Source organism: Brachionichthys hirsutus, chromosome 18 (genome assembly GCF_040956055.1).
Source record: "Brachionichthys hirsutus isolate HB-005 chromosome 18, CSIRO-AGI_Bhir_v1, whole genome shotgun sequence".
NCBI lineage: Eukaryota > Metazoa > Chordata > Actinopteri > Lophiiformes > Brachionichthyidae > Brachionichthys > Brachionichthys hirsutus.
In genome coordinates, this window is record NC_090914.1 from 6978021 (window position 1) to 6988217 (window position 10197).

Genomic DNA, 10197 nt, shown 5'->3' on the forward strand with positions numbered 1-10197 from the left:
AAATCACGTAAATCTGATTAAACCAGCGACGGTGACTGTCCTTTTTGTTGTTGTTACACTCTCCAGTTTCAAGAGGCTCGGTCTAAAAGGCAGTGCTCCCCCAGATCTTATCTGCAGTTTCAGTTTCAGTGTCTCTTTTCTGCATTTTCACGGAACGAATCATGGATGACTCTCTGCTTCCATGTCCTGCGTTATGAGTAGATGGACCAGTAGATGATGTTAAAGAGGACGTACGCTCCGGGAAACAGAACCCTCGAGTACTTGTCTATAGCATGGGTGTCTATCCAGATGTTGACGTAACCTCTGGATGGCTTCACTTGACTTGCAATCTGTGGGTCACTCAGCGCTACCCGGGCCAACATTCGCTCCTGGCGGCCCCCATTCTCTGGCATCCCATAATTCCCTGTGATGTTCATATCCATGGACCCGTAGCCAGTGATCTGGGGGTCGATCATCATCTCATCGGGGTGGCCAATGCCACAGGTACACGGCAGCTACGGAAGGAACGAAAACTCTTTCTGAGAAATGTGTGAAATCTCCTTATTCTAAACATTACTTTCTGCAAAGTCATAAAACAAACACTCACTCGCACTCAAGGCATTTAAATAACTTGGGTATGGAACATTTATAGAGGGATGTTTGTGCTGGAAATTATCCTCAGGGTACGTGGGCCATTTGGCTCCATATGCTGCAGCATTTGGCAGCTGAAGAATAGCGATATAGCACGCACGCTGTAATCCAGAAATAATTTACCACAGCCTCAGAGCCAAATCAGAACATTTAATCTGTTTATTGGAAATTCACATAACTTGCCGAATCATATTTCTTCCAGTTTAGGCATATTTAATGCTGCAAAATATTTTAATGTAGAATCAGGTCGGCAATGCATTCGCGTAATTGCTTTTAGCAATTATGCGATGCAAGAACTAGAATTTTATCTACCACCATTTATGTGTATTCCCTTTAATATTTATGATGTTTAACTACACCCGTAGTGCTTTAGAATTATAGCAAGCTTCATAGAAAGCTTGAGATTTATTTTATTATTTTTATTTTACTTATTAATAATTGAGGTATCTAATATAGTATGACCTCTGCACCACTTATGAGACAATAGTAAAATATATAATAGCATCAAACAAGAAACAGTCAATTAATTAAATACTCCATGCAAAACCAGAAATAGTATTTGATCATGACAAATTATGGTTTATTTACACTTAGAATGTCAAGAATCAAACTCATGTAGCTGCAACGTTGTGGCAATACAACGTTATTTTGTAATGTTGTCAAAGTCCCATCTTTATTGGAACACTGTGGTCAAAATTTCGCCAAAACATTATGCAACATGAGTTTTTTCTGTTTCTGGTAGTGTAGTTAAAGCAGACGAATGATTGCACTGGTTTGGTAAAACATAATCATTACAAAAGCAACACAAATACAGGAAACAATCTCAAGAAAGAACACTTACTCGCTCCCTCAGTTTCCTCTCTTTCCTCTCCTGTACAGTGGAGAGATAGTTGACCGCTGCGTACTCTATCACCGACAGGAAGACAAAGACAAAACTGACCCAGAGGTAAATGTCCACTGCCTTGATGTAGGAGACCCGCGGCATGGAGGCGTTGACCCCGGTGATGATAGTGGACATGGTCAACACTGTAGTGATGCCTGGAGCAAAACACAGCAACAGTTTAGTCACGTTCTTTTCTGTTTGGGTTTGGATGCTAAAACTAATCACTAAATATTATGTAAAGACTGAAGTATTTATATATTTATATATTATATGTTTGTGGCATTATTATGCAGTTCCTAACAAGGTCATGTAAATTTATCTAAGCAGAAAAGGGCATGACATAAATTAATGGCATATTTATTCTGCGGATTTATTTCAACATGTTTCTGAAGTATTAATTTTATTATTGTGTAATTAGAGGTTAAAAAAAAAAAAACCTTGCCAAAAGATGAATTAGATTATCGATTGTCACATGTCTATAAAGAAAATATTAGCCTATAATCTATGACCGATTAGTTTAGATCAGGAACAAAATCTGCCTATTAGCACATTAATTACATTCTCATCCCTTTAATCTTTGCAAAAATCAAAAAGACACATGATTTTATGAGGAGCTCATATGCTAGCTGTCTTCACTTGTGTACTGTCTCTAATAATAATGTAACCAGATGACTCCATCTCCTCATCTCACACTTGGCAAAGAAGTAGCACATACCATACACAAATGTTTGGGTCACAAATAGGAAACAGTCACTACGGTACCCGTGTTTTATTTAAACGATCTTGATGGAGCAAGTCCCGTCTTTGATGAGACCGTGCCCTGACAAGGAGACCTTACCCAGTGGCACCCTGGCAGGGACGGCCCTGCGATCAATCCAGAAGGACACCCAGGAGAGCATGACCATGAGAGTGGCAGGGAAGTAGGTCTGCAGCAGGAAGAAGAAAATGTGGCGCCTCAGTGTGAAGTGGATGTACAAACGATTGTACCAGCCTGGAAGGAGGAAATGTCAACATTAACACACGCTGTTATACATTTGCTGCTGATCTACCAAAAAGCACTTGAAGCACAGATCCCAGCTATTGCAGCAAGAAGCGATAAGAAACACAATCTTTTTTATACTGTTTGAGGTTATGGAAAGCTGCACAGATTGTAAGCCCAGCAGCAGACAATGGATGGCAGAGTTAGATGAACAGAAGTTGTAATTCAATTATGATCTAATTACTGCACGAGGATGAACATTAGCATAAGCAATTCTGTTACCTGTGCATTTTTAAAGTTATTTTTATTTTTTTGCTGTGGATTTCGTTACCTGTGCTGCTGTAAAAAGCCAGCTTGGTTGTGGTGTGAAATTTCTGGATGAGGAACTGCGACAGAGATATTCTGTCATCCGTGTTCAGGGATTCGTTGCCTTTCTTCCAGTATAACATCAAGTCGTCATCTGTGTACGCATCTGTCAGGAAGAGAAAGAAATATTCATACATATGTATCCTGTTCATATGAAAAAAGACAAGAAAAAAAATCCTTTCTAAAATGTTTGTATTCTAAACTTTGATTTTGTGAGTCGCATTAATAGAGAAGCTGAGGGGGGTATGAATTAATTTCATATGAGGTTAGTGTATTCTAACTGAAGCTTCAAAAAGAGCATGAGAGTTTTGTTTGGTGAAGAAAAGGTGCAAAAAAATTCCGAGCTGATGGTGGCGCCTAACAGAAAGTCTGATTCTATTCTCTCCTGAAACTGTCTGAATGACATTGAAGTTTGACATCAAAGTATTTAGAGATAGATTACTCAATTAAGCAATATTCTAACAGTGCATCTGTCTTGATTAGATATTTGTCCTTGTCCTTAATATATCCACTCACAACTCTCGATCTCCAGAGAGCAGGTTTGGGTGTCCAGAGGAAAGCGGCTGAGGTCCATGTTGCACATGGAAGTGACGGTGACTCTGCAGAGGGAAGCAGCAGTGGCATCAAGAGGAACGCACACACATTTTATCTCAATGTTCTCAAGTTGCAATCTGGACAATTTAGTGTAACCAATTCACCTAATTTTTATGTTTTTGTTGGTGGGAGGAACCCGGAGAACCCAGAGAGAATATATATATATATGGTTCTATAATTATTTTTTTTATATACAAAATCCATTCAGACACATTTTCTAAAGGCTGGGTCTTCTACAGTATTTTGAATTAGTCCTTAGTTAGCTTTTTGAAACTGTAGAGACAGACCTGAGACTGTAGAGGACGTTGCCATCGGGGTAAACTCTCAGCATGACGTTATCAGTCGTGGTGTCGTGGATAAAAGAGCGCTTAGAGTGGACGAAGAACATATCAGGGACCCAGATCTTCTTCACCAGACGGCTGTCAAAGGTCATGCTCTGGTTGTTGGTACTCGGAAAGGACAGCCGCTCGTCCTTCCAGTAGTGGCGCAGATACAGAGTCATGGTGAAGTCCTTCAGGTTGGGAAGTGAACGGTGCAAAAAAGGTGAACAAAGTACTACAATGGTTGGATTTTATGACATGATAGAAGTATTATCAGTTACTTAAAACAACCCATGTCAATGAACTATTACAGATTTTTTCATTTTCATTCATTTCAGCATTTTTTTTGTCATTCTGACAATTATTCTGTAGTGTGTCAATAAAGAAGGCACAAAAAATATTATTTAAAACATAAATAATTAGGAACCTCTGGATTTGCTTTGAGTCAAATATTGTATTATTAAAAGCTATTTCATATTTACCATGTCCACCTCAGAGATTGTGTCCAGACTTTCAACCTGGACATCCACTCCAACAGGAATTGGAGGGCCTGAAAGAAAATGGATAGTACAGCAAATCTAGAAGTGTTATTTTCAGGACTGGATTAATGCTTTTTCCTTTTGGGAATCAGAAATACAATGAATCTCACAATATAGAGCAACTGCTTGCGTCACGGCTGTGTTGATCTGGCTGGGATTCTGCTTATGACCCTGTTTTGGCCTTTTCTCCTGCATCATCATCCTCCAATAGTATACAAATATAAGTAGGTCACAGAAAGGCGATGCAGGCATGGAGCCAATCCTGCACTGCTTTACACATCAAATGAAGCGCACGCCAGTGGAAATCAGATGTACGAAGAGTGATGTGATCAAAACTGAAAAACTGCACTTTTCTCTCCTTAAATTTTTAGGTTAGATGCAGTTGCTTGTGAATGTTTCTTTTGAAAGACAAATAGAAATTTAAAGATGGTTAAAAAGATTTGAAACACGTATGTTCTTTTGTCAAGGATGGTGCCATTAAGAGCTGTAAGAGCATAGCGTACGTAATGACACATGCACACGGATCGTTTTCCAATTTATCTAACCCTACAGCATCCTGACATAAAATCTGAAGTATCTTTAATTCACAAACCTCCAAATGCTGGTCTCATGGTGAAATCGTGGTCGTCTATTCTCAGGAGCTGCTCAGACTTTGTCATCAGGGTTTTTGTCATATCAGGACTGCGTTTGTAAATTGGGCTGAACCATACACAAAAAAAAAAAGAAAGAAAGAGATGAGTTAGTCATCGTGGATGTGCCGTTTTTCATTCTCTGGCAAAGTTTGGATAGCTTAATAAAACTCACCCTCCGGATTTGGGGCCTCCGCCTCCATCCATTCTGGTCTCTCGTCGCATCCTGATGTTAACAAATGATGGAGATGCACATTTAGATGGGCAGATGGGTATGTGAGCTGATAACACAAGTATTTTTGATGTGAACTGAGAAAATAGCCAGAATAATTTGAGTTGTTAGGTTTGTTGTCCATTTCAAAATTTAAAACGACACGGTATGAAGAATAAGTTTGCAGTTTGCAGTTTGCAGTTTTGATGCCTCTCACTTTTTGCGAAGAACATCCTGTTACATCACACACACTTTATCCACAAAGGGCGAAATAGCACTTCCTCATCACGTTCACATTCTTCCCTGGTGCGTTCCTCTTAATACTTGTTTTTAAGCAGTCTTTGTGTACCATGAGTCATAGGGAGTGAAAAATAAAAGAATTCCAAAAACCCTAAAAGGCATTAGAGCATGATGTGACAGACAGTACCAAATCCCCATGACAACCAAAGACAAAGGAAGAGATAGGGGAAGTTAATTAAACCACTGCAATAAATAAATAAACCATAAAAAAACACAAGACCAAGAGGGTTTCACCGGATGCTAGATGCAGTGCTCCGGTGAGCAATGGGTGCTGCACGTCTGCATCCATCCAGCAGCTGGTTCTTAATCCTCTTGGCAGAAATGCCTCTCCAATCCCCCCTTTCTGCCTGCCTACACTACACAGCACACTGCTGCCTGTCTGTGCACTGCTGTGGCCCAGCATTGTTTTATAGACCTACATGCATGAATTGGAGCAGAGACAGACATTTCTGCAGAACTCTTCTGGACACATTAATGAATTTCGGCTGGCTCTGTACTGTAACAGATGAATAAATCACATTATTTTGAAATTCATAGTTAAATTCAATTTCTTTAACTGTGCGATTTGTCATTGGATTTTTAGCCATCTTAAGTCGTGACCCTAGACCAGTGAAGCCGTACAACCCCGCCATGTTCCAACCTTTAACAGGAATTTACTAATGACATATTTAAAATATATTGCAAAATAAACATGAACATGTTTGTCTAAATATCTAAGGCAGCTAGTTAATGTATTTTGACCTTGACAGTATGCTGAATAAATGGATAATAAATGATAAATAATAAATAAAAAGAATCCAGCAACCTATTGATTGTGTATTCTTCACCCCTCGTAGATGTTTTTTTCCCCTCAGATGTTTTGCTTCAGAGGAGCTCTGCAGTCCTACACAAATCCCTCTACCACTCCTCCTTCTCAAGGCACTGAGCAGCAAAAAAAAAAAAAAAACCCTCAACATCTAAGCAAAATAATGAGAACTCCCACAACCCGCTCCGGCAGCATCCAGATGCTTCAACAATTTTACACTCAGGAGAGGAGAAGTGGAGTGATGGAAAACAAGAAGAAGATCTTGACTTGAAAGATCTTTCCTCCATACTGAAAGAGGAATGACAGATTTACATTTCATTTGTATTCTTAGACTGTATGTCAGTAGAGAGGAGACAGATGTGAGAGGACTCCTAACTATCTGGGAAAAAAAAAACATTGGGTGAAGCCCAGATTTGACAGCAAGCCGACATTGGTGTTCTGAAATTGCAGCGCAGCTTTGAGCTACTTGTGCTTTCTGTATTCTGAACATTTTCCGCAGATGATTATAGCTGCGCTCCTCATCCTTATACGTAATTATCATAATAATCCCTTTAGGACTGAGATGATCACTGAATGTAATTTCATAGATTGTCTGGATTTAAAAAAAAACAGCTCCAACCTCACATTGTTTGACATAAACGGTGGGCTCATCCTCATACTCTGAAAGTTTGCCTTATTGAAGAAGCAGCAAAGTCGACCCATGTGAAGAGACAGACTGCTGTTTGAAGTCCTCTGTGATCTATAAATAATACTTATAGTGCGAACAGCGATACTGTATCTAAAAGCAGAGGGATTATAATTGTTGAATATATTAAGTGGTTGCAAATCATTCAATGCCGATAGCATTATTAAGCATACAGCACTCCGTAAAACCGTATCATCAGAGATTATTGCAGGGACAGTTTGTGACTGAGAGCCTCGAGCAAACAGTTCAAATCTGCACTGACATTTCTGCAAGAGAATATGTTGTATTTATAGATATAAATGCTGGAAAAGAGTGCGTTTGGGATTATTGAAGTCACAGTCATCACTACTGTCACTTAAAGACATACGATGATAACCAAACGATAAAGTGATTGGTCAAGAAAATAAACTTCAACTGATTGATTCATAAAAAGAATAATCAATGCAGTGATAGTTTATTATTCTCCGCTCACTGAGCTAACATGGCTCTTGACGCTGTCTTAAATTCATTTCGGACAAATTCAAATGAAGATACACGATGAAGCTGCGCCTCATCACGGATGCCTGCAATTAACAGCAACGGCTTTGCCTATTCTTATTAAACTACATTGCTCTTTTGAGTTTTTATGTAAAATGTTGTTAAATCTGAATATATATTTTTTTTGTCTTGCATGGTGTTGAACTGATTCTCTTTGATATTTGAACTTTTGTTCAGATCGAAATGAAGCAACCATCACCACTCGTTCTGACAGCTTGCAATGTTGTATTTGCTTCAGTTGGCACATTTTATAAATCAATGGATAAATAAAAATAAATTAATGTTGTTGTTTTTTTAAACTCCAGGTATATTACTCTCAAAATTAAATTTCTACTGATAAATCTATGGTGCATGCAAATTTCATAAATAACTGCGTGAAAAAAAAAATCAGGCGATGCCGTGCTTCTTCATGCCACATTAACTGTATTATCACAAGCAGTCAAGTCACAAATGTCCTATTGCTTATTCAAACTGAGTCGAAAGGCTTCACTGGAAGAATGTCAAGTTTTTTTCAAAATGAATATTAAATATTCTGTTGGTCTTTTCTATGTAAATTACTTCTGCTCTCACATTTAGGCCAATCAATAATATGCAGAATTGAGGACGCTTTATCGATTCTGTGGTCCAGTTCAGTCCAGTGGATGCATTAACAAGGCAGCAATTAGCCTAAATAATCACCTGAAAGGGGATATCGACAACTCCTGCCTTGAGGGAAAACATCTCTTTACTGGCCTGCAGCAGTTGAGGGGCAAGAAATCACAAAATTTACCAATAGTACAAAAATAGATGTGGGGATTTAGGTCTCCCTCTCTATCCACTCACCAATCTGCTGTCTGAATAAGTCTTTTTTTTTCAGAGGGGTGGGGTGGTTGGGGGCATGACAAGTGAGACAAGAAACAACATTCTCCTCCCAAAAAAAAACAAAAAAAACCCCTCAGAACATAAGGAGGCTTGCGGATTTTGCATTAAAATCTATTACAACCCTCTTATAAATCCTGCTCAGGCAATAAACGCATGCATAACAGTCGTTGTCTCTGATTTATTTAGGGTGTTACCTGCTCGGTTTGTACTTCTCCAGCTTGTTGCCCCTCGACTGGGGCATCCTCCCAGCTGCACCTGCGAGCCAAACACAGACGAGCACAAGAAGAGCATCCACCTGCATGGTTCACATTCCCCAGAGGACGGACCTCTCTTTTCAGTCAGAATATATTCCCCTCCAGGGTTTGGAGCTCTCTGCCTTCCTGAGACATTTTATTGTCCATCGCCAGAGCAAACAGGAGAGGGAAAATCAGCAACAGTTGCATCAGCAGCTGCACATGAGCTATTGTACAGCCCGAGATGAAAACATCCTACGGTGCTTAATCTCCACAGTGGGAAAAGCAATTTTGACTAAACCCGTAAATCCTTGAGCGTCAGATGGTACAGATTTGATCCCTCCAGCGGCGGATGTGCCTTCCTCTCTGTGGTCTGCTGTGCTCAGATATCCTCCTGCACTCTGATGTGCTCTACTCTACTTTGCACCGCCCAGAAACAGCAATCCTCACAATGATGCGGCGTGCTCATTTGTAAGGTCAACGGTTACAGACAGACTCACTGAGTCTGAGAGGAAGCTGTCGGTGTGTGTGTGTGTGTGTGTGTGTCTGATATGAAAGGTTTCTCAGCTCCCTCTGATGCTGCAGTCTCCTGTCTGTCATGTTTGTGCTCTAATCTACATTTCTGCTTGCTGATTTTTGCATAATTTCAACTCATTTTAATGCAGGTTTCATGATTGCAGTGATATTTTCTCAATGCCAGCAATGCAGGTTTTCTCAATTTTAATCTCGGGGATTCGGGTGTGGGAATATTTTCAGTGAAAAAAATACTAAATAGGTTGATGTAGCTGCAGATCCAGTAGAAATGAGACAAGGAGAGGTTTTAATGACCTGTCCATCATTTGGAAGAGCATGATAAGCAACATAAAGCAAATACATTATAAAATATGAATTTGTTTTATTATCATACATGTAGACATTTGTATAACAATAATTAGAATTAATAATGTGTGCATTATTTAGAAATACAGGAGGGGCTGCATCACCGTTTGTCTGTTTGATATGTCATCCATGTGAATAAGCCAATGAGAGCGAGCCACGGCTGTGATGTCACCCTCGCACTGGCCACGTGTCACACCCTCTCCCTCACTGCCCTTCTTTTTAGCAGACTGAACAGTTGGATTATAAGATCATGAATTTGGGTTAGCTCCACGGACGTCACTCCAAAATGGTGTAAGTAATGTTAAGCATCATTTGCTTTTCAGATTTGTGGGACCTTTGTTTTGCCAATGCCAATGGCCTATAAACATATCCGCTACATCACATCGAGCAAATGTCTTTTCTCTTCTTTGGTGTATATAAATAAATATTTAAACTCACTTCTAGTAGTCAGTGCACTGAATTGCAGTGTTGTCCTAATATAACTGCAGATTCACATGAAAGCCATATGAGAGTTAATTAAGTTTACTCCAACCAATCGGAGACTTTAGTTAAAGTTTACATAGAAGATCAGTCAGTTTTACTTTATTTTAGTTCCAGGGGTTTTGAGGTGATGAAGTGTACATGCAAGAATAACTAATACCTAAAAAACGAAATCCTACAGAATTCCTTGTTGAAGACTCTAAATATGATTACTAGAGTCATTGGATCTAGAATAGATCAAAAAAGTTACAAGATAAAATATATGT

At 39.3% G+C, this 10197-nt stretch overlaps 1 protein-coding gene across 1 annotated transcript; it reads right to left on the reverse strand.

Moving 5' to 3' along the window:
• Window positions 1–191: 191 nt before the first annotated feature.
• LOC137907303 (gamma-aminobutyric acid receptor subunit rho-1-like) lies at window positions 192–8640 on the reverse strand. The gene is made up of 12 exons (XM_068751618.1): window positions 8534–8640; window positions 7423–7439; window positions 5447–5474; window positions 5116–5166; window positions 4904–5010; window positions 4255–4322; window positions 3740–3963; window positions 3375–3457; window positions 2824–2964; window positions 2352–2504; window positions 1472–1668; window positions 192–494 (listed from the first exon to the last, which is right to left on the reverse strand). Exons 1-12 carry the CDS (start codon window positions 8638–8640, stop codon window positions 192–194), a joined length of 1479 nt encoding a protein of 492 aa, XP_068607719.1.
• Between the last annotated feature and the right edge of the window lie 1557 nt (window positions 8641–10197).